This window comes from Rhagoletis zephyria, unplaced genomic scaffold, assembly GCF_001687245.7.
Source record: "Rhagoletis zephyria isolate East Lansing unplaced genomic scaffold, Rhagoletis_zephyria_1.1 Rzeph_scaffold_00718, whole genome shotgun sequence".
NCBI classification, from domain to species: domain Eukaryota; kingdom Metazoa; phylum Arthropoda; class Insecta; order Diptera; family Tephritidae; genus Rhagoletis; species Rhagoletis zephyria.
This window is the reverse complement of record NW_016157802.1, coordinates 91386-116262: the sequence shown is the minus strand read 5'-3', so window position 1 is coordinate 116262 and position 24877 is coordinate 91386. Positions and strand designations below refer to the sequence as shown.

The 24877-nt window shown below is 36.0% G+C and overlaps 3 protein-coding genes and 1 long non-coding RNA gene across 9 annotated transcripts in view; 2 read left to right on the top strand and 2 right to left on the bottom strand.

The window, feature by feature from the left end:
• LOC108361209 (protein FAM102B) overlaps nucleotides 1-4580 on the top strand; it is a 61453-nt gene extending 56873 nt beyond the window's left edge. For 4 of the 5 annotated variants that reach the window (XM_017613788.1, XM_017613787.1, XM_017613785.1 and 1 more), the window contains 2 exons: nucleotides 238-443; nucleotides 509-4580. In XM_017613788.1, the coding sequence (XP_017469277.1) occupies nucleotides 238-443; nucleotides 509-627 (325 nt within the window). In that variant the 3' untranslated portion in view covers nucleotides 628-4580. The remainder of the gene's footprint in view (nucleotides 1-237; nucleotides 444-508) is intronic. The other variant, XM_017613786.1, reaches the window with a different exon arrangement.
• A 4158-nt stretch (nucleotides 4581-8738) lies between these two features.
• Nucleotides 8739-10903, bottom strand: Cyp6t1 (Cytochrome P450 6t1). Its single transcript, XM_017613789.1, has 3 exons — nucleotides 10347-10903; nucleotides 9490-10281; nucleotides 8739-9430 (listed from the first exon to the last, which is right to left on the bottom strand). Exons 1-3 carry the CDS (start codon nucleotides 10806-10808, stop codon nucleotides 9146-9148), a joined length of 1539 nt encoding a protein of 512 aa, XP_017469278.1. The 5' UTR covers nucleotides 10809-10903; the 3' UTR covers nucleotides 8739-9145.
• A 6470-nt stretch (nucleotides 10904-17373) lies between these two features.
• Nucleotides 17374-24877, top strand: part of LOC108361208 (collagen alpha-2(XI) chain-like) — a 29609-nt gene continuing 22105 nt past the window's right edge. For both annotated transcript variants that reach the window (XM_017613783.1, XM_017613782.1), the window contains exon 1: nucleotides 17374-17448. The gene's annotated coding sequence lies outside the window, so the exon portion shown is untranslated. The remainder of the gene's footprint in view (nucleotides 17449-24877) is intronic.
• Nucleotides 19408-19881, bottom strand: LOC108361215 (uncharacterized). The gene is made up of 3 exons (XR_001847260.1): nucleotides 19820-19881; nucleotides 19534-19731; nucleotides 19408-19464 (listed from the first exon to the last, which is right to left on the bottom strand). It is a non-coding gene; the product is annotated as an uncharacterized LOC108361215 (long non-coding RNA).

Sequence of the window (24877 nt, the reverse complement as noted above, 5' to 3'; positions counted from 1 at the left end):
TAAATTCATTTTTACAAAAACAGGACATTTTTGCATAAATACATAAATAGATGTTAGTTATATTTTTATTGAAATTAATTGCATACTAATTTTATCTTCATTATTTTTTCTGCTTTTTCAACATTTTCAACAACTATCTGCTCGTGGTTAATTTCGAAATGTGCGGTGGAACTGGTGACCGCTTGCTATCTGGCACATCACTTCGTAATGCCATCCTTTCGATACCATTTGCTTTAGGAACCCCAGTTCCGGTTCGTTAGTCATAAGTGAAACAGGATCTCTAGATCGCATGAAAAACGCGGCTGAAAAACGTAAAAAGGGGCCGCTGGATGACGGACCCCGCGTTTCGGATCGTGTCGAGGAGACGCGTGTCAATCCCAATTCGCTAATTGATGAGATTTTGAAGGACACCAAATTGGATCAATTAGCCGAATCGGCGGAGAGTGAGTAGACATGAAATTGTGAACATATAAATAAAATCAAATTAAAATTGTACACTTATTCACAGCATCTGGCCTGCAATTGTATATTGCACGTGATGGCACCGCATCGCTGGGTAGTCATGAGGTGAAAGCTCGCGTACCAACTGGCGCCTTCAAGCAGGTGGTCATGAAGAATCCAAGATAGTAGCGTAAATCGTAAAATTGTAAGAAGCAAGAAGACTACAAACTACATAACTATGATACCGCATACATAAAAATACATACATACATACATACATACATATGTACGTGTAACACAGCAACCGCAGCAACAGTATAGTAAACTAGTAAAGCTACCACAGCAGCAGCAGCAGCAGCAACAAGAAAAGAACGAAAAGAAAAAATAATTAAGAAAAATGCAAAACTAAATAATAAATAAATATAAAATTATTTATAGAATAAAAACAATCCAAATGCTAAAGCTACATTAACTATATATAATGCAATGTAAGCCAGCAAGCCAGTAAAAAATAAGCAGCAAAAATTGTACGAGCAGCAAAAAAAGAAATAAGCCAATCTACTAATTAGAGAATTTAAATCAAAACATGCAAACATAACCATCTACAGATTTGTAAACATTCATCACACACTTCATTCATCACATAGCCTCAAGTTATAAACTCAACGGTAGCATCTCAAGACATTTAAGTTTTTATGTATAAGCGCGACCGAACGGCAGATTACGAAAACCGAACGCGATCGCGAACGTATGAAAGAGTAAAATGAAAGCCATCCATCCATCATGCACTCACATTTTACATCACCATTCACCTCAAGCCACCACAAATTCGATTGAAACTGCAAAAAGTAATCGCGCGCGACTTTATAAGCCGACAACAAAGCTAAAAAAAAAAACATTCGTGTATTCTCAATACCCGTATACAAAACTTCAACGAGCAGGCGCTTGATTGACATGTAGTCTATAGAAATGCCGAGTAAAGTATTCGTGTGACAGTATCACAAAGTTCGTGCAAAACACAATTCGACAAGTGAGTTATAAAGAAGTAGTAGTTGGTTTAAACGGAGTAGTGTAGTAGTTAGTTGGATACGACTTACGTTTTGGAAATTTAAGAATTTATTAGCGGTCTCCCTTTAAATGGAAAAGAGACTCAAAAGCCTCCAAGCATTGACTGAACTTTCAAAATTTGTATGAGTAATATTTTCGAGTCTCAAACTTTTCAGTTCTTCGAGTGTGTGGGGATCGGTCAATCGTATAGGAATTTGTTATATAGGCAAAAGGCTACAAGTTTATGAAAACAAATCTCTACATATGTTCGACAAGTTTCGTGTGATCTTCGTTGATTTCATTTTATTAGTAGAAAATATGTAGGGCCGTTAAGAAGCATTACAGTTGCGTCCTGGAAATAAGAAAATTACAATTACATATTTTTTGAAGTGACCTTATGGCAAGCGTACATACTTCCAGATCTAATATTTAACCGACTCTCTTAAACTTGAAAAGCTGGAACACTCGAAATTCTGAAATGTTTTCATACAAACTTTTGACAGTTTCGAAAAATTTTCGAGACCTTAAAGGTTTTTGGAGCATTTTTACCGTTTAAGGAAATGCCTTTATTAACTTGTATTGTAAAAATGAGTATTCTTCTGAAAAATATCTATATACCGGGTAGGCTCTATTGACGATATCCAATAAAAATTCCTTATTCCAAAAATAATGAAACAGAAGAGGTTTGAAATCTAACTTTTCGGATTTGTGGATTTTTCAACAAGAATTCATAGTTATAGGAAAAAATTTACATGCTCTTATCTCTTTAGGCGAAAAACTCATCTCCTTTTAGGTTTACATTTTTGAAGCGAGTGTTTCGTTTGTGATCGTGATTGTTCGTTTTTTCGCGTAATCTAATAGGCTTCCTTATTAATAAAGCTATTATTTCAAACATAACCACAAAAATTCAAAATTTTACAATTAGCAAATTTTTAGACTATCTTCAAATTTCCAAAAAAAAGAAAACCCCTACAAAACGCGAGGATTCAACCCGGATGTCTATAACACTTTGGTGATTTTAAATAGTCTAGCAACTGTTAATCAATTTCTGTTGTTGTAATGTTTTTTTGTTTTTTTTTTTTTTTGTTAAGTAGCACAACATGTGATGTGATGTGCTGATTTAGCTTCCATGACACTAAATTTGTCGTGAATTTAATATTTATTAAATTTTTTCAAGATCAAGAGTTTAATCAACCGTACGTTCGATTTTGCTACGCAATAGAAATATTGGTATGCTGTTATCCGCTTTTTCGTATCGTTATTTCGAAATTCGGTGGCCACTTCGGTAATTCGTAATGTTCGTATGACAGAATCCAACGTGGCTGTCATTTTGAAGAATTTTGCGGAAATTTTGTATGAAGAGTAAATGGTGTCGGAACTGAACGAGTTTTACTAGAATAATAATACGTTTGTAAGCGCACAAATAACTAAAATTATGTAATCTAAATAGTGCTTAAAGAGCGCCAAATTCAAATTATGGCCGTTTCCAATACCATATTGATAAATTCCTACAACGAAGCCACTGACGAAGATTTTACACTTAGCCGAAACTGTTCCTCCGCAACACTTAAAATGAAAAATAGAGCAGTAGCATCTCTTAACCATTGCCTTTGCCCTTTTATGCAATTGAATGGTCGCCGCGAATAACGTTGTAAGTGACAAGATTATAATTTTGCAGAAATAAAAATAAAATGAGTTTAATGACGCACATATGTAGATAAGCTCATTTGATTTGGTTTTCTATTTTTTCGGTACAGGACTATTCAATAAACTTGCTCTTAAAGTATAAAAGTTTAATGTAAAATGTACATTATACTTTTATATCGGCAAAGTTGAAAGAAACTTGTCCGCTTACAACGTTATTCGCGGCGACCATTCAATTGTTCCCAAAAAAGCTTATGCAGCGACTATGAATCCATAATAGTTTTTTAAAACTTCCTTACAAATTTCGCTCTTCACTTGCAATGATATTTGTTTATTTATTTCTGTCAAAAAAGCTTTTCAAGAACTTCGAGCTTTCGGTTTTTGGTTGCCAATGCATACCATTTTTATATTTTGCGGAGCGGAGCTACGACTTCATAATATACTTAAAGTCGGATTTCAGCATAGGGGTGTTAATTTTGTAGCAAGTACTAAATTTGGTCAAAAATTAGTATCGCTTTGGACTTAATACAGAAGGCCATAACAAAAACATTTAACTTTTTTCTCCATTTATTTCTAAATTATTATTATTTTTGGTATACGGTAAGCGTGTCTTAAAATGTGTGTGTTTATCTGTTTAAATAAAATAAAAAAAAAACTATTTTTTAGTGAGGAATGAAAGTTATATCAAATTGCTTACTAATTTTGTCTGCTAAATCTATCGAATGTAGTAAACTGTGTAGGTACTAAACATTTTGGCATTTGCTACAAAAATGAACTGAAATTTTAACGTTTTTTTCTCAAATAAGAAAAAAAAAAAAAAAAAACATAAAAGAATAGCTGGGTTAAATACAAAAACAAGCTACAAATACGCGAAAAAAAATACAAAACTATTGAAACGAGTACAACTTTTGCTTGAATTTAAACGTTCTTGTTCCGCTTGATCGTTAGGATCATTTAGACTCTGCTGCTGAAAATATGCAATTAATACTACTAATTACATAGGCGTACATGCTGTAATACAAAGCTGCTGCAAAAATTGTGAAAACTATAAGTAATAATTAACTAGTTAAGCTATTTAAATACAACAAAAATACGCAGTGAAGAAAAACAGCGCGCGCATCTACTTACATACATACATACATACATCCATACGTATTATAGCGCTGAGAAGAGCGAGTGCATGCGTTATTCATTCTCATATTTCACTTGCATTTTTGGCATCTCCTTTGACTGTACGTCTTCTCAATTCAATTTTTTTTTCGCATATAATTGCATACGCTTACATATTTACATACATACGTTATTTGAGAAAAGCCTTTAGATTTTATTTTTTTTTCAGTTAAATAGCGAATTTTAGGGTTATCGTCAGGCAAATAAAAACCGCTGATCACATTTCCTATTCATTTTACATTTTATGTTTTCTAATTATGTATTAAAAAAAAAAAAAACAAAGATTACAAACTTCCCACCTCCGCAAGCTTCTGTGACCACACTCACACATCCATACGCGTATTTTTCGTACAACAACAACACATTTGCGCGGTTTACATTTACCTACCTGCGACCATTATTGTACGTTTTCTAGTGCATACGGACAGACATACCTATATATGTATTTCATATGTTGACCTATTTAAAGAATATATGTATATACACACATACATACATACATGTATATATAATAATCCTGCCTAGTTCTTAAAATCCAAAACAAAACCAACACAAATGATTTAAATAAAAACGTGCGTGTTTATCTGTGTAAATTATAATTGTTTAGTTGATATTCTGCTCTTCGAGATTTATTGAGAAAAGATTAATAAATAAAATAAATGCGTACAAGCAAACGTTAAATAAAATAATTAACAAAAAAATTATTAAGCCTAAAAATATCAATTAATATTTAGTTGTTAGACGTAGTTAGCCTTTTAAAATACATATACATATAGATACATTAATTTAAATACATACATATAAACATAAATACGTACATTCTAATAATTACTATAAAATAAATATAATAAAAATAACTAAAAATATAAAATCAAATTTATAAATTAAATTGAAGCAAATCTTGCAAATTAATTAAGAAATGGCTTACAAATTGTTTACAAACAGCGCATAGAAGTAAAAACAAAGCAAACTATTTGCAAATCAAAACTGAGTAAGGCAAAATAAAAATCAAGTTATACTATAAACCTAAATGCGTGAATGCTTTTCCTCCGCTTCATTACCCTGCCCTTCAACAAATAATACTTCAGGGCAGTGTAATAAATTTTTCACATTTACCTACGATGCCCGAGCTTAGAAAGAGGGCCGTTAGCAAATATTCGTAAATTTGGAGGTGACAACAGATATCTCTATGTGTTTTTATGTAAGATTAACAACAAAAAGTTTTTGCATTATAAATATCGCGTGGTGATTCAAAAAATCGTTTGCCTCAAAGTATAGTGCAAGTGAACTTTTGCCGGCGATAATCGCCTTTCAAAAAAAAAATCGCCTCATTTAAAGGCAGCTTAAGCTAAATTTTTTTCAAAATTTTCTTTTTGATGCTGAAATGCTGTTAGACCATCTACGTAGATGCATTTCTGCATAAACAAAATTAAAAAAAAAAAAAAAAAAAAATGCTTACATAATTTTTGCCGCTAAAGCTCGATATGTACATGTACAGTAAAATGTCATGTCACTAGAACGATTATGCTGTAATTGTATTTTTCAACTTTTAATCATAGGGCGTTCATGAAAAGTTTTTTGAGATAGGGCGTTTTCGAACTGGCTGCCGAGATAGGTCGATCTTCCACTCAGCAGTAGATATAACAGGCTAACCTAATATTCGCGGCTTGCGTTTTGGTACGCATGCCGTCGAATTTGTTTTTTTTGCGTCACCCGAAATTGACTTGCATGCGTTTGCATTTGATTTCATTGAGCGAAACGTCAAATCAAAATGTCACGCAGAACAAAAATTGGAAATTGAGTTAGCTTCATACGCACGCCGTTCAATTTCGGTTGATCTCATACAAGTTGCATGTGCATGAGAAATTTTTGACAATAAATTGGCGGCGTGCGTGAATATTAGGTTAGCCTGTAAGGTATTCTACTTTTTCCGTTGGCGGCAGTATGTCGAATTGACTGCAACCTTGACCGTTTATATGCAGACTTGCCCTTACTCTGTTACACTCCCATCATTCCGTCGGCATGAGGGCTTAACTGTTACGAATATATTTATTTTCAAATAGTTAATACATACAATGTGGATAAGAAATTTAAAGTTTATATACAAACACTCATTCATATTGGCATATTATGTATATTGAGAGTTTGAAGCAAATCGGACCTTTAATCAGGCTTTACTAAATGTATCGATGTTCAGCGTCATTTAGTGGATTATTTTATAGCCTATGCAAGATCAGATTTCTAGGGATAAGGTACAAAAATCGTATTAAAATTCTCCGTGCAGTTTCTAGTCCTATTCATACCACAGATTAGTTAGGTAGCGCCAGGCTCCAGATATTGTGAAAAGCCGTATTTATGATCTGATTTGTTTCAAACTTGGCATATATTGAATTGAAATATAGGAAGACATAGATCTGCAAAATATGCAACCGCTAGGTGGCGCTGAAGTCAAAATAAAAAATATATTCGATATAAGATTCATGTTTTATTTGCGTTAGAAATTCGTGTAAAACAGTATTACCAACCGATTTAGTAGCGCCATGTCAGATACTTCGGCTGATAAAAGAAAACAGGAAAGGTTTTTGCATTTAAAATCTTGGAAAATTAAAACTTAAATACACTTGTGGCCACACAAACCGTACCACCGCTTAAAAAAAAAAAAATAAAGCAGAATTTTTTAAATTAATAAAAACATATTTTTCAATATAGTTAGTTCACACTGTAACAGAAACTGTATAAATAAAAGTTTCAAACTTTGTAAAAAATTTAGGAAACTTCATCAAGATTTTAAACTTTTTTTTAAGTTTTTGGAAAAATTTCGGTTATGCAGTTTAATAGCCCATTTAGTTTTAGTATAATAGTGCGCAAGTTTGAAGTGGCTCAAAATTTTCGATGATTTTTGATAAATTTTTTTGCCGGCGGTGTTGTATAGTTTTTTACATGGGAAAAGTGCGCAACGTCGTATGAACAAAAAAAAAAAAATAAAAAATTGCAAAAACTTAACCATAACTTCAGGCTACTTCAATCTTTGCCGCCTGCTTTGTGTAGAAGCAGGGAATTACTAATTTGCTAGTTTCGCTTACCTGTAGTAACTTGTCTCTTTTTTTTAATTTTCAATTCAGGCGAGTTTCATTTTCATGAGAGCCTGTGCATGAGACTAGAAAGGTATTGAACGCCCTCTTTCGAAACCTTGTCAAAAATTCTGCGTTGATTCCATTATTTTGGCTTTAACCATTCGTTTATCATTTGTAAAACAGAAAATATCTTGCGAAATTGCCTTATTCCAGAGCCTCATTAGATTCGTATATTTAAATGACGACATTTGCTTTAAACATACATTGAAATAGTTACATACAAACACAAAGTATTTACTGAAGCAAAAAAAAAAAAACAGTGAATCAATAGTGTAAACTGGCCATTATTACCATTTGTTTATGCGCAGAAAAAAGTAATAATCATAAATCAATTATTATAAATTTATTGCATACAAATAATTACTACTAGCTGCGGCATGTAAAACAAAAACAAACTGATAAATAAGTACATAGTTATAAACATTTTTGTCGTGTGTAAATTGATAACAAAAAGCAAACTAAACAAAAAAACAACGTACATACATAATTGTGGGAATAAAAACTTGTGATTTGAGATGCGTTTAAATAAGACGACCGTGGTGTACTTACTTGGTTGGATATGCACGATTGGATTTTCTAAAAAGGCAATGAAATTAGCATTGAAACATGTAAGTGAAATTTAAATCCACTAGTGAACCCGCACGGCGTTAAAATGCTCAAAATTAAATTTCAAAATCTAAAAAGTATTCCAAATGTTAGTCGGAGTTATAAGCGATCCGAGTGCCATTGTTCATCTAAATTCGTACAGCCGTTTCTGATACTATACCGATAAAAAAGTTGTTAATAAACAAAACAAAAGCTTTATCGCACATTTGCAGGCTAAGGTCTTTAATTTGACCGCTCATTTTTTAAATGCCAAAGATAGGTGCAAATCAAATGACTATCGCAAAGAATACTTTCTCGAATAATAGACATATAACTATAATTAGTTACATCGATATGACTTTGCGAAAAGATGGCCAGCCTAATCAAAGATATTTTTCAAACTAAAGCTTAGCTTGCATAAATTTCTATCGATTGACACCCATATCTCAATATTTATTGAAATTTGTGTATAAGTTAACTAAATTCGACCTTTTAAATAGGTGGCAGCCCTCTTCAAAAGTATTTGAAAGCTCAAACATTGTTAACTTTCCTTCGTCTGACAATGCGATGTATATTTTGTAATTAACTGATGAATTATGTTGAATTTGATTTTTTAAACATGTGGCAACCCCGTTATATATAGCTCAGAAATAAAAATTTTTCAAACCCCCTACGATTGACGCCCGTATTTAAATAATTCATTTATCTTATTAAATACTTTTAAACAGGTGGCAACCCTCTTCGAAAATCTCAAAAATATTCGTAGTGTTCAAACTGAAGACTTCTTAACACTCTTTCTTTTGATATTTAATATAACTTGTAGATATACATATAAGTTAACTAAATTCGACATTTTATGCAGGTGGCAACCCTCTTCAAAATATTTTCAAACTACTACCTTCTAAAGCCCGTTATAACCTGTACATTATATCAATGATAATTTTCTTGAATCGGGAAAGAGCTAATCATGGAAAAAATAAATGCTTCTACTGTATATTGCAATTATCGGTACGACGTTACCAGATTGATGCGAGAAAACCAAAACTCGCGCCATCACCTCAGCAGGCTACAAAACATGACAAATTGAGAACACCTACAACTCAATTTCATGCAATTTATTTCCATCAGAAGAGCTTATCCTTAACGAAACGCAAATAAGTGCCACCGTCTGGGGCCAGAACGAAAGCCTTGGCCTCAAACTTCATTTCCGGTGCAGTGAGCGAGCAAGTTTCCACACGAAAATTCTTCAAAATGTGTACCAGCCCCGTTTTGACTTCCAGCATACCCAGCAACGTGCCAATACAGCTGCGTGGACCAGCGCCAAAGGGTAGATAACTCATTGGCGTATGCAATTTACGATTTTCAGCTGAAAAACGCTCAGGATCGAATTCGAGTGGATTGGGCCAGTACTGCAAGAAATTTTTTTTTTGAGAAAAAATGCGCATTAGCGCTTAGCAAACATATTTACCCGCTCATCCCGATGTAAGCCGAGCACAGAAATGTAGACGGGCGTGCCTTGTGGTATGCAGTAGCCACTCTGATGATCTATTTCGTAACCCAACTCGGCGGTGCAGCGTCGATCGAGAAAGGAGGTAGGCGGATACAGACGCAAAACTTCATCGACAATCATGCGCAGATACGGCAGTGCATTGATGGTGTCATAATTAACCGAGCCATTGCCTTTTGTTAGCGCTTCCAACAATTCGGCGCGCAAACGACGCTGTATCTCCGGTTGCTTGGCCAACTCGTAAAGCGCAAAAGTGATTGTCGAAGAGGACGTGTCGAAGCCGGCCAGCAGCAAGAAGGCCGCTTGAGCCACGAAGAAGTCACGCTTCTGCACCACACTTTCATTCGAGCTGCCAGCTGCTTCTCGCTTCAGCGCTATAAATATATCAATCAGATCGTTGCGCTGCGCTCCGTTGCGCGTACGCTCTTCAATTACATACTCAATGGAGGAGCGCATGAACTTTTCATATTCCGGCGAGTACAGATGTGCGCTGATCAACTCCACCCACTGAGGCATGAAGAAAATGGTGAAGAGATGTAGAACGCGCTTGAAGCGGGGCTCGTTAACTTCGATGCACATGCGTCGAAATTCGGCTTGCGGATTTGCCAAGCTGTTCGCCTCGATGCCAAAGGCGAGTGAAGCAATTACATCGGTGGTGAAGAGCGCACTCAGCTCCTTCACTTCCACAATGACTGATTGGGTTTTTTGGTCGAAACTCAAAGCGGCCATGTGTTCCTCCAGCTTGTTGCCTACCTGTAAGAGATATTTTTTTTTTGTTTTTATGTTCTTTGTATGAAATAAAGTCTTCTGCCATACACCTGTTGCAGCAGCGGATACATTTGCTTCGCCTTCCCGTGAGAAAATAGTGGTGAAAATATCTGATGTATCTCCGTCCATACTTCGTATTGCGCAAAAAACAAATTCAGCGAACCCATCGCATCGCCATCAGCGTCAGTGCGTTCGAAGCGGCTGGCAAATGCACTAAAGTCACTCACGAGCACACGTTTGATGAGCGCAGGGTCACGCAACAACAGCGCATGGTTATGCAGCACATGTATTCCCACAAAGTCATGACCGCTGGCGGCCGGATGATCGTAGAGCGACTGGAATTGTTCGCCAAAGCAGCAGCGGTAACGTAGCAGATCGAAGACATTGCCAGCGATCAGTGTGGGCGGGATTTGCGGTAGCCCACGCACTTGCCAATAACGAAAATGCTGACGCAACCAGATATACACAGCGACTATGAGGCAAAGACATAGTGACAAACACAAGCTGAACATGGCTGATGTGCGCAAGGGTATTTTTCCACAACTTGTGAAATGTATGAAACGCAGTAGAATGCACTCGCTACACAAGTTATACTTTGCAACTGCTTGTTTAATCAGTTGCATTTTTGTGATTCGATTTGATTTTACAGCTGATGAACCGTTAGCAGCTTTCAGCGGCGAAGCTTTCCCAAGCTGCGCTGGTTAGTACCCTTTCAGATATATCAAGTCTTGAAAGTAATTTTTTCGCATTCTCTTTTGTGTTTCCTATTCCCACACGTCGACTTTTATTGAATTCAAGTCCTTGGTTCTTTTAATGGGATGCACCGTGAAAGATCAAAAGAGACAAGAAAACTTGAAACGAATTAACGTTACGGGGGTACCAGCACTCATCCTCTCTCTACTCACTTCCTTCGCCTACGAACGAACAGACAGGACTTGACGTGTCTGAAAGCTGACTTAGTGAGTATACAAACATACATACATATGTATGTACGTATTAGTGCTTAAGTGGATAGTATAAAAGCTCAGGTGTAAAAGCTCAACGTATGTACTTAGTTGCGTACATACACATGTATATAGATATGTACCTACGTACATTAAAGGGTGGGAATATGGACTGCCAATTTGTCCCAAACGGCGTCAGTTTTCGTTCTATTTTACCTCAAATACTTTTCTAAAAATTTATTATTTAATTCGAAGTCCTGCACCAACATATGTTCAGATTTAGTTTATATTTAGAATATATCGAGCCCTAACCGCCAAAATAACGTAAGCGACATTTTTTTTAATTATTATTTTTTTTTATGCAGAAATATTCCCAGAGCATCTGGATGCATCAAAAAGAACAAGTTATGCACTCGCAAAATTAAAACTTACATAAGTACATGCATATATTATTTTCCAATATCCAATGAATCCGGATATATCAAATAATTATTTATTTCATTTTATTAGAAACCAACTTTTACCCGCGGGTTTCACCCCACGTCTTTATACAAATATAAAATATAATTTATGTAAAGATGTTATATTTTATTTCTGGTCTAATTTCACTATTTTCGCTAAAGTTTGGGGTTTTATTTTAAGGCATTCTTGTTTATAGTCATTGCAAAAGCTAAGCGAACTTTAGACTGAAGTCTTTTAAAGGCATTTGAGAAGTAATTAAAGGGGGCATGTGGCTTGTGGTTCCGAAGTAAAAAAATTGTCACTTTTTAGCACCTGAATTTTTTTGTTTGACACTTTTTGGTACATTTTTATCCCCAGTATGGCACCCTATAGCTAATGAAAGTTGGCAGCCCTGGTTAGAATTTCCGCGCATGGCTGATGTACATTCCAGCGAAAAGCTTGAGCACCGTAGTATTGTTCAGAACCGGGAAACAAAAGCTTTAAAAACAAAACAGATTAGGTAAGAGCTAGGTGAAAGCGTGGCCTTCGAGCTGCATACCAAATTATTACCGCAATTTTGCAGCTTCTTGCCTTCTCGATGCTCTGTTGGTGATGCTCAACTGTAAATCTACTTAAATGCTGCAGATTCTGCAGATTGTCAAGCGTGATGCAGACACAGGCGCCCAAATTTTTGCTTAGAAAGTTAAGGTATTGGCAAAAGTTATTATATTAGTATGAAGGCTGGCCAAATGGCAGCTTTGCTTCACTTGCTTTAAGCGCCTCAAAGTTTCAAATAGGCAAATGTTTTATTTGAAAGCGTTTCGTAGGCTTTTGACAAAAAGGTATGTTCCCGTTCTAAATCATTTCAAACAAACTGCTGCATACTTTTATGTACAAAAATTTTTTTACGTAATTAAAAAAAATATATATAATATAAGTTATTCAAAGTTTAATAAAAATGATTATATGTTTCCATATTTATATTTAACATATCGCTGGCTGAAAAGTTGCTGAGTCCATTTTTACAAATTTTACAGGAACTTTGAATACAACATTTTGCGTGTTTAAAGCAAAGCAAAACTCCATACGAATCAAAAGGATTCGATCTTTATTAAAAGATTTCGTATTATTTTGGCCTTATCGGATTTTCGGGGCCTCTTCTGGACTTAGAAAATTTGCCTTTCATTGAATATAAATAAGACAAAATAAAACAAGTACATTAATCCTTAATTTCTCTTGCTAGCTAGCGATATTTATGATGTCAAACTACTGGTCAGTCTTCTCTTGAAGAATTGGATTTTTTTTTTTGTTTTTAATAAATGTACCTATAGTTATATATGTATAATTATCATTCCTTTGAAATGCATTCAAATTCGCATCAATTTAAAAATAAATCTGAAAAGATTGTTTGTATTTTTTTTTTAGTTTTCTGGAATTTTGTGGGAGAATTATTCTTAGTGTAAGGGAACAGACCTTAATTTTTTAACTACACAGCTGGTAGCTTTGACAGCGTTCCAAGCCGTCATTTGGCCAAACGAGTTTTTGAAGTAAATCAAAGCAAATTAAAGTAAGTAAGGCGTGCAAAGCAAGCCTGCATTGGGCCAGCGCCTTAACACTGCCTCATTTATTATAGCTCGAATGCACCCAAACCGAATACGACTGTAATGTTACCCAGATTTGTGTAACCACTTCAAGCGCGACTGAGCAAACTTGACGCTGGATCCCCGCGAACCACCTGCGTTGCAAGTATCGCAGGTTCCATATCACTAATCAAAGGAAAAGCGCGCAATAAGATTACCAAGGCTGGATTAATGCCGCTTCGCGCTGAACTCAATCTTTTCCCATCTTCCTCCAAGCCAAACAACAACCTTTTGTATGTCACAACGGAATTGTAGTCTGTGTTTATTGGCCAAGAATTGTATGTGTTAAAACTAAAATATCATTTTGCACAAATCTTATTGTATGTATGTATGTATGTATTTATATTATTCTAACTTAGCTTTGCAAATTTCAGTCCGTTCTGTGTTTGCACAAAAATGCAGGCAACATGGGCACCTGGCTTCGCCTCGCAAACACACTTTCTCTAAATTCGTTCACGCTTTGATGGCCTCACCCGAAATGGAAACAGCCTGTGGGGCAACAAATATTAGATTCACCACAGGGCTTACGACAATCCAAGCATGAGCCGTATGATCCGCTCGGACCGCAGGGACCGCAACAGTTGGGAGCACAAGGACTGCATGGCCGACATGGACCGCAAGGTCTGCACCGCTCGCAACAGCAACAGGGATTACACATCCTCGGACGATTTTTTAGTTGCTTGAAAGTAGAAAACAAGAATAGAAAATGGTTTAAAATGCAATGCCCGTGGATAAAAGTACATTTTTACTTACAACGTAATTAGGAAATTGCGGCTAAACAAAAAAAAATGTGCAAACAAAAATTTTGTGTGGGCCTGCTTCGGGATTTTTTTTTTTAAATAAAAAATTCAAATTTTAATGCATCATGACATTAATTACATATCCCTAGATTCGTTGAATTTTTTGCTATTTGTACAGTAGTGAGCTTTTCTGCTGATTGCAGAAGTAGTGAACCAGTGGCAAGCTGGAACAATGAAGATCTTTTGTACGACAATGTAATCGCTAACTAAGATGCCCTCCGGTTTTCTAACAAATGCTAACTAAGTAGACGAATTGCTACTTCTAATGCATCCACTATGTACGAGTTGAAGAGTATAAGACATTGTGCGCAAAATGCCGGAGAATCCCGCATACATATGTATGTCTTCCGTTCTCGAGGACAAGCTAATCCTTTCCATATGAAAACATAGAAGATTATGACCCATCGGATACCCAGTGAGTAACCTCATGTCAGTCGTAGGTATTTAGAAGGCTTGTTTCCTTACGTGCAAAGAGCCTAGATTGCCACAGACTTCCCACCGGTCCCTATTATTGGCCTTGTCCCGTCTATGTTCTGAGTTCAAGGTTAACCAGTCATTTATGCAGTTTGCGATGACCACTCCTATACAATTGGCTACAATATTTTCGAGATCTCCCTATGAACTTGGTTGTATTCGAGCGTCAATAAATGTGGCAGTGTTACATTTTATTAAAGGGACGTCTATTCGAAAATTTGGAGGACTCCGTCTACATCTCGCGGTCAGGGGGGAAAAATCGGCAATCCGTTCCAATAGAGCGCGGATTTTTTTTTTTGCTAAAAAGCAAGCCAAAAAATATGTTCCATCACAACTATAATGTTTGAATTGGTATAATGGTACACATTTTTATGTCATTTAGGCAATTCTTTTAGCATAAAATATATATATATATATATATATATATATATATATATATATACATATATATATATAACCCGCATTTTCACTAAATTTAAATTGCCTTGGAGCTTACATATTTACGTTTTTGAGAAGTTTGCATAATTTATTTTTACAAAACCTCAAAAAAATAAAAAAATAAATATTTTTTTAAACCTTTTTGTGTTTGCTAAAATTGAACTTTTACCATTTTTTTTACATCAAACACTTGTTCTTTTAAACAACCCAATTAATTGCTCGGTCTGTGATGGCGTTCCTGATTGTAAATTACCAACTAATTTAGCATCCAATCATTCAGTAACACCTACGGCGAGAACAGGACGATGAGCCACACGGCTGACAGGAACCACAGGGCGCACCATAAGGCGTACACGTACCCAAGGCTCCACATGGTCCTATATAGCCCCATGAACCAAAGGGACCATACGGACCACAGGGAGCAGGTCGATAACTCCAACAAGGGTACTGCATTAGGTGATTAAAAACGCTGAAAAAAAAACAGATAAATAAGAATGAAATAAAATTTAGAGATCATCATGGTTATAATTTATGCGCATCACTCACAATTTGATATGCGGTGAAATTACCGAAAGCAACGCCTCCAAGGAAATGATGTCCACGTTCAACAATTTGAAATTTTGATTTCCGAATATAAAATTTGGAATTTTTAGTTGACAGATTTTAAAAATCTCTGTAGAGGCATACTTCGTTATCTAATGGTAACTTAAATTACTCAAGGTCTTATTTTTAATAACAAAGTTTATTTTTTCAAATAAAAAGGATACTTTCTTCACAAAAAAAAAAAAAAAAAAAATCAAATGAACAACAGGATACATGGCAAAATAGAAGATCTCATAAATATTCCTAGCATCTATGACATTTTTTTCTCTATTTGCTGTCATTGATCGCCACTACAATTCCTCTACTGCGCATTTGAAATTCCAGTTTCACCTCAAATTTGCCTTTCCATAGCCTGACAAGTCCGCCGCACATCCATTATCCAATTTGCATAGCCTATCCGGTACACATATCGCGCGTTTTCTCAATATTTGGGCTTTAGATATCGACATGGGTTCGGGCATTTGGAGCACGGACAACCGAACGGGCAGCAGGTGGGATATGGGCTGCAGCAAGGGCCACAGGTACCACACGGTCCGCACGGACCGCGTGAGATGCAAGGACCACAGGGTCCACACGGACCGCAAGGCTGGCATGGTGCGCCAGGCTGACATGGGCCACATGGACCGCAGGGACCACAAGGTCCAGTCGGACAGCCATATGAGCCGCAGCAGCCGCAACAAGGTTCGCACATTTTGAGATTCGTATTGCAAGTAGGCTGTGAGAATGGTAAAATAAAGGGCTAATTAGTATATAGCGTGTGGTGCGCAATTTATAGCTATTTGCATACCTGCTAGTTTGAAGAAAATATCGGTGCTTTAATTTTGATGTGTATTAAGAAAAGGCCGAAACGTTTTTGAACTATTTGATTAAAGTGTCGAAAAACAAATCAAACATTTCTCATTGAGAACTTGAGTGGATTACATTTAAAGCAAGTTGCTTTTTATTTGAAAAAGGAATGATGCAATTATTGTGTCAGGGAAACAAAGGACGTGGCGTCTTAAGAGCCAAAAATCTGCCCATCCCTGCTCTAGACCAACCCGCTGAGTCCAATGTTGTTCCACGGTCTCTACTTTTTTTCGCCGCCCTCTCCCGTAAAAAGTGTTTTATATTCCAGTGATTAGTTTATTGTTTATTGGGTGCCAAAGGAAGCCAGCATTTACGATTTTGAATGACTAGCAAATATTAGCACCGGAAATCCCGGCCTTAGTATAACCCATCTGTATACCAATCGTTTTAGGACGAAACTGTACTAGAATCTAATCCTTTATCTGCCTTCACCCAGAAAGTCAATGCACCTCCCCAGTAAAATAGTCATGGTTTATTGCTTTTGTAGTAAGTTTTCTGTATATTTGCGAGTCCAGGATAAAAATTCTTTAAATTGTACTGCATTTTGGTGGCTAGCCTTAAACTTAGTACCGACTTTACGCGGGAATATGTTGGTGCTCATAAGGCAGACTTATCGATATTATCTTTTGCGCCTGCATTTTTTTTTTTTTGCCCAGATGCAATACTTCTATTTATATTTGTCAATGTGCTTCGTAATTTCAGAGGCAGCAGGAGTTTGGACAACAATTGGCGCATGGATCGCATGATGGTGGTGGTGGTGGTGGTACACAGCATGGATCGCAACAAGGTGGGCATGGTGTTGAATTTGGTATGCACGGCGGGCCACAGATGCCATGCGCCCCGCATGCGGTAATTTGTCCATAGGGTCCTACTGGTCCGTATGGGCCTACTGGAGCAACAGAAAAACCGCAAGGATCGCACATCTCTAGTTTTGTTGGGGCTGGTTGCTGTTGGCGAAAACGATTGGTATGTAAATTTTTTCTTAACTAAAAATTGCGTACAAATTTGCAATTTACCTTCAGCAAATAAATTATTTTATACTCGAGAAATTTTGAAATGATATTGTGCAAAGTGGGTTGACAAGTGAAGCGAAGATTGCTAGGTGAATTAATATAAATTCGCCTTCTAAGATTGTGATTTTTTTTTTTTTTAAATATTTGAAAGTGCAATAGCTGTCAGTCATGATACAAAATTATGTGGCATAATTTAAGGCGCTTATGTTATTAATTTAAAAAATTTGCAGTGGGATTCCAAAAATCGTTCTGTAAATTTCGTTTGGCGAAAGCATTTAAATATCATCTCTGCCTTAAAATACGTATTGTCTCGTGAGAGTCACGACCTGTGACCCATTTTTACGATTTCATATTGCACCTCTTCGGTTTTGATGTTGCATACTTTTAGTCGCACCTGTTATTTTGACATTTTTGGCTATGACGATTTCTAGAATCCCAGTAGGAATTTCTCCGCCAAAACTCAGGATTCCGGATCTGGTCACATCAGACATTTGTCTAGGTGGCGAATGATTATTCGGGAACTCAAGCAACGGATCTATTCGAGTGGGAATTTATTTAAGTATCTAACCCCAGAGTTGTATCCTAAGCAAAATCATAGTAATCCAAAATAAAGACCACCACCATTGATTAATCCAAAATATTTTATTTTTCATTAAAGAACTTCTTAATCCAAAAGCATTATATGTATGTATATTCAAAAATAACGTTCTGGCTAGCAGCGCCAAGCTATTATTTTTTTATTAGCAACAACACTTTGGTGGCGTATTATAACAATGAGCCTTACATGGACATGGCCAACGGCAGCAGAAGTCTGTCCGTTTCAGATATCGACATGGGCAAACGCATGGCGAACAACAGCAAGGACTACAGCCAGAACACATTTTGTATTCGTTCACTTAGAAAGTGTTCTGAAAGATTATAGAAATTATTAGTTATTTAACGCTGGGTATTTTTTAATTTGCATACTTACTTTTTGGTGATTTGAAAAGAAGTCAGACAGCAAATTTTGTGCCGAAAAAAAATTTTTTTTATTTGTGTTTGAAAAATGATGTCAACTAATTTTGAAAGATATGGCAGTGCATGATTCAATAATTAATTACCATGACAAAATGCGATACACATCCTATCCTCGGAGCCATGGTGGAAATAGGGTGGTATCAAGGCGAATTCGCCTGTGGTGGTATCATCGCTTGCGAAGCGAATAATTTTGTCCAAGGCGAATTTATACAAGGTGGTGTTGACAGAACAAAAACAAAAATTACAAACAACAAATTATACGCACATTGACAATCAGTACAAAGCAAAATTACAACAAACACACCATTTTGACAAAAGGTACAAATTCGCCGTGAAATCAGCGGATCCGATAACACCACCTTGTATAAATTCGCCTTGATTTTGTCGAAGCGAACGGTTTGGCGGAACGAATTAAGAGATTAAGAGATTAAAAATGTTCGCGAAGCAAAGAACTTGCACAAGCTGGTACTAGCGTCCGGCAATCCATTCGCTTCACTAAACTCACTACATATAAAAATAAATACCAAATGACTCCAGTAGTAGCTTTTGCTGTATCACTGCTCTATTCCAAACCAAACCTAGTCACCAAAAACTTGATGAAAAATAATACATTTTAATAAAAGAAATACACTTTTATTAAAAAGAAAAAAAACAGAATTGTAACCGAAAAAATTCGAATATAGCTATAGATTGGCTGCACTTAATTTTTTCCAGTCCCCTTGATTGGCAAGGTGATCATCTCTGGACGCTCTCTTTCCTTCTTTAGATTCACGTAGATTGCTCCTAATTAAAAACAAAATAAGCTCTCAATATTTTTCGAACAATTGAAAATGCAGTTGCCGCGAAAACAAAAATACTCACAATATTTTTTTTGTTTTCTTTTGCCAGCGACGCTCTCTGTCAAATAGCCGCTTTAGCATTGGCTCTCTAGATCCCCGGAGCTGAATTGAGACTGAAAAAAATATAATGGTTTATACATTGCAGTCTCTTTATTTAGCTCTGTCTTTTTTACTGCACTTACAGAAACGGCATAGAGACGCTTAGCAACGGCCACAGCAGGATCCATAAGGGCCACATCCCCCACAAGGTCCGCAAGGGCCGCAACATGGTCCACAAGGACCGCAACATGGTCCGCAGGGACCGCAATACGAACTGTAGCAGGGACCGCAGCAAGAACCATAACAGGGACCGCAGCACATGTTTGAGGTTTTACGAATTTCTGAAAAAAGTTCAGGAATTATTTATACATAATTGGTTAATTACAATAAAATCTGCTTTGATTTTAAATAGTTAAACATTTTACGCACTTTCGGTGAAAATATACGGAAAATTTATTAGCTGGTTTTATGCCGAAAAACTATTTTTGAATGAAAAGTTTTTGAAAGAAAATTTGAAAATATTTTTTAAAAGTCCAATGTCGCTAGATTTACTTAAAATTTGTATTGACAATGACAGTGTTTTTAAAAAACAAGTTATCCTTTAATAGGCGGCATACACGGTGCCTCTGACTCGTGAGTCGATTTGGATGTGTTTGTGAAAATAAATATGTGTTAGTTACACCAACATGACTCCCGTCATGACTCTGAATGATTCAACTGTGTGTAGTCAAGACGTACACAAATGACTCGCGAGTCAGACGTACCATGTATGCTGCCTATAAAGCTTATAAAGCTCTAAACGCGTACCTGAAAAAAGGGTAACTGCTTTATTGTTATTTCACTGGGGAAAGTCCGCTGCTGGGGCAGTAATATACCAATTTTCTATAGTATTGACAATCAGCAGAGAGAGCTTTCTCCTAGATACATACATTTGTACACAAGTTCGACAAAGCAAAGACAAGCCAAATAATAGATCTTTATATCTGCGTATATAAAGCGCTCAGCTATATTTATTTTACACTCTGCCATCAGACGCCTCATTGATGAAATGCTCTCAGACGGCCCCTAAATACGGCATAAGCTCGGCACTTGCTTATTAGTTATACACGCGTGCCTCTTTTTTAACCCTAAGCAGTTATCAAACCGCGAAAATATCTTTTATAATAATAATGGGCAGAATAATACCCATTCAAGCCTGTAAATCAGGGACCGTGAACAAAAGGTATGATCAAAACAAAATGTTCTCGTAGTTTTGTTCCCAAGAACACTTCAAAACAAAAAAAAAACATCAAAACAGAGAAAACTGTCGAGCACGTTCGGAATGGGAATTATATAAGAACAAACCCGTTTGGAACGTTTCCAAAGAGAACAAAATGCGAACAATACTTTCGGGAACATTTTGAAAAAGAACAAAAGTCTATGGAACTTTCTCTTGAAGAATAATTTGGGAACTAAAGTCTCAAAAACTTTCTGACAGAGAACGAAACGGAAACAAATCTTCTCTGAACTATACGTGAAGAAATGAAGCAAGAACAAAATTGTTCACATAGCTTGAAAATGCTTGAATATTAAAATTAATCAAAAAAGAACTTTTCCTTTCCTTTTCGGCTGATAGTCACTTTGCCGCCTATAAGCAACAACAAAACATTCCTGAACAAAAACATATTGCGTTGGCCAATATATTAGGTTACGATACGTTAATTAAGTCTCGGCTAACTGAGCCTTAAGTCAACGAAAGGATTAAGACACGAACTTTTCTTGAACGAAAATTAAAATATTAAATCATAAATAGGCAGTTCACCCTAATGATAACCGATGTGGAAGTTTAGATTATCCATACTTCCTCTGGCTAAGAATTAACAATCGTGGTTCTCATTGATACGATATAACATTCCAACACGCAGACTCGTCTCTTTCTCTCTCATAACGTTAAGTTCACGAAGCTTTTGTTCTTGATTTGTTATCTAGCCAGTGTTCCCTAAAATTTTGTTCATATTTAATCTTCCTTTAAAATGTTCTCCATACTTTCGTTTTCATTGAAAACGTTGCCGAAAGTTTCGTTCTCATTATGTTCTTCTTGAGAACGTTACCGAGAGTTTTGTTCGCATTTTGTTCTTTACGGAAACGTTCCCAAACCATTTGTTCTAATTTTTTTTCCCGTCAGAACTTTTCTTCCCGTTTGGTTCTTTTGTGGGAACGTTCTTGACATTACATTTTGTTCTCATGAAGAACTAAACCAGAATTGGAAGGCGTTTCCGGTCGCTGCTTTAAATAACCGAGTAATACCGAGTAAATTGGTCCAATTCCAGGCCCTGCCTTAAGCCAACTTCGGTGATAATGCTTTGGGGTGGCGCTCTGCTCTTAAGAAAAACTGTGAGGAACCTTCCAAAGCTTTGTGAAATCAAGGATCAATTATAAACATAACTACGGACTAAGTACCCAAACTCAGATTCCATGGACACATATATTTCGGAATATACATCCCACCTCCTATTGTCCAGCGGCCATAACAGAAAAAAGGCGGTTAAGGTAGCTTTTAGGTTGGACTTAACAAGTAGTTTCGAGAATACCTATGCACATTTCTGGCTTACCGTAGACGAAAGAAGAATCAGACAAACATCGATCAATGATGTCCTGTAGGCACTTCAAACCCAAATACAAACCTGTAAATACTTTAGCTGGCAACTGAAGTTGGTGATAGCCGATGATTCAGTAAGGGAGTCCTCGCAAAGGAAAAAGTTTCGTGGTCTTGACTTACGTCTATGTGGATAGGCGTTAAATCCTTCTTAAACCATACCCCAACTTCATTCCTCTGGCATCTTAGTAATTTTACGCCATCTTTATTTTATTAAGTTTCATTACTATTATTACACTACTTAACAGAGCTGAAAAATTGTCAAATCATTTAAAATTTTAATCATGAAATATTTACAAGTAGGATTTCATTCATTTTCCTTTGGTCTGGTAGTGTGGCTTATATTTTTTTCAATCTACAATCATTCAAAAAAATAATTGATTTCACACAGTAAGGTAGTAAATACCTGAATGAAAAACTGAGAATGCTGAAGTAAACAGAATTCAATACTGAATTAGCTTCGAGATGATTGAACACTTTGCTATGTGTGCATTCTGCAATTCAGTTCCAATCAAATTTTATACACTAAGAAAAATATGTAAGTTTAGATGATGGAATAATGAGGTGTATGAACTTTAAAACGATATTGACATAGTGTCGCGTATCAATGCACAGCGGCCACGCTGGCTAAGCCATTTCCTACGAATGAATGGTTGTGCTTGGACTCCTCTACGCATGAAACGCAGCTTGATTCACATGAACATATTGTACAAATTTATAGTTTTGGTTGTTTAAAAACTGAGTGCAAAATGTTCCAAGGCAATTTAGTATCTATAATTTTTTTTTTTCTTTTAATGATTGGAAAATCTGCAGAACATTAAATAATCAAGCATAACAACCATCAAATGATGGCAGCTTTTATCATTCAGTCCATGGTTTATCCACATACATACATATAATGTGCTTTTTTTAAATACATATGTGCCCATTTTCGCGCGGCACCCTTTATTATCAGTTTTTATTTGTAAAGAACATATTCTCATTTCCCAATACCAGGCGCTCATGCATGTGAAGTAATTACCCACCAAACAATTTTTGTTGCCGGCAATAAGAAAACGTTTCGCCCTCGGTAACAAATGTATTGCCGGTAATATTGCCATCGTGTCGATTTCCTATTACCAGTCGCTCTAAAACGTCCGCCGAAGGCAACTCGCCTGGGCGAGTCGTTTTCTTATTACCTGAATGAGTCATTTTCTTATCGCTTCAGGCGATATTTGGAATAATTGTATTCTTTTTAATACTTCAATCATTTTTTGTACACAAAATTGGAACTTATATAGAAACAGAAATAATTCTTTCTTTCCCTATGGGGCTTCCTATTTTTTCAATTCTGTCCCTGGTAAAAATTAGACGATTTTGGATAATACTATCAACGCGAAATTTATAAGTTTAGGAATTTTTGATAACTTATTTCTTCCAAAGTTGACATGAAAGAAATGTTGTTGCCGATTTGTCACCACAGCAATAAACCGGTGAGTCGCCAATTTGTTGCCATTGACGATTGTTGCCTATTTCTCATGTTTTCCATGTGAAGTAACAAGTTTTCTATTTCTACGTACAAAATTGTTTGTATAAATTTTTAAATTTCCAAAATTCTACTTTGTACAGTTCAAAGGCTTCTACAAAAAAAATTTATTTAAATGTTCTACAAACAAATTTATGCATATAGAAAGCTTGCTACTTCATATGTCTGAGCGCCTGGTATTGAGAAATAAAAATATCTCTTTGTACAAATAAAAATTTAGTTCGTAAAATAAAATTGACCGCAAGTTTCCTTCCAAAACATGCAGTTGGTTTTAAACAGCATTAACAGAATATCCAAAGCTGGTACGTACTTTTGGTCTTGGGTAATGCTTTACCAAATTGTAGCAGTAGTAGAAAAGCAGAAGTAAAACGACTATTTTCTCCTATAAATATTTTCTTCAAGGCATATTTTTTCAGTGTAGTACTGAATGATCAAAACTGTTTGCATTCAACCAAAATTTACAATCACGATGATTGCGAATACTTTTGTTACATTCACATTCTATACTGAATGGAACTCTGCCATTCAACAACACATTACGTTTGTTTTTGTTTCAAAATTAAATAATTTAAGCCACTCAGGAATGAACTTTTTTTTTATACAGCCAATCAAAATTTTGAAACGAGTGCCAAGTGAATGCAGACCCTACTGATTCAATCATTCTCCAGCCCTGCTACTTAAGTACAGAGACCATAATTATTAGGAAGTAGTATATGTGCTACACACTTCGGTACATATCCATAATTTATGCCCACGTAGTGAAACAAAAGTTATTTTTCAATGAAAATAGAAACCATCATTTAGTTCTTTATTAACATTTGCATTCTCAAGGAGTCCCGGGTGCATCTAAAAATTAAGTTACACATATACCACATAGTTGCACCACTACTGATATGCGAACGTTAACGAAATCAAAAAAAAGACAATTTTCATAATTATCGCCAAAATGTTTGCATTTTTCTTCTACAAGCCCCTTGCTTTATTTACTTTCACAGCTTGCATACTTTTTTCACCCTGAAACCATAGCCATCGACAAATTGGCGAGGTCGGAGGTTGTGTATAACTTGGGTAATACGGGCGTTGCTCTCTCCTCCTTTAAATTCCTTAGCAGCATCAACCTGTGCAAATCAAATCACAAATAACCCCTACCAACTATTTGTATCTCATCATGTACTAACATCTTATAAAGGCTTTAAGCTTCCTTTTAGCATAACGTCCTGCACAAGGAGTAATGGCATAAGTCTTGCAAGCCATTTCGCTTCACGCACGCGCAGGTACAATGCATCCCACAGAGTATACCGCGTGGGCGATCGTATGTTGGTCCTGC

What these genes read in the sequence shown, in the direction of transcription:
- Cyp6t1 (XM_017613789.1), bottom strand. Translation starts at nt 10,808, where the DNA reads ATGTTCAGCTTGTGTTTGTCACTATGTCTTTGCCTCATAGTCGCTGTG. An exon ending in TGTATCCGCTGCTGCAACAG is followed by an intron (nt 10,282 to 10,346) that starts GTGTATGGCAGA and finishes TATCTCTTACAG; the next exon opens with GTAGGCAACAAGCTGGAGGA. An exon ending in GCTTACATCGGGATGAGCGG is followed by an intron (nt 9,431 to 9,489) that starts GTAAATATGTTT and finishes AATTTCTTGCAG; the next exon opens with TACTGGCCCAATCCACTCGA.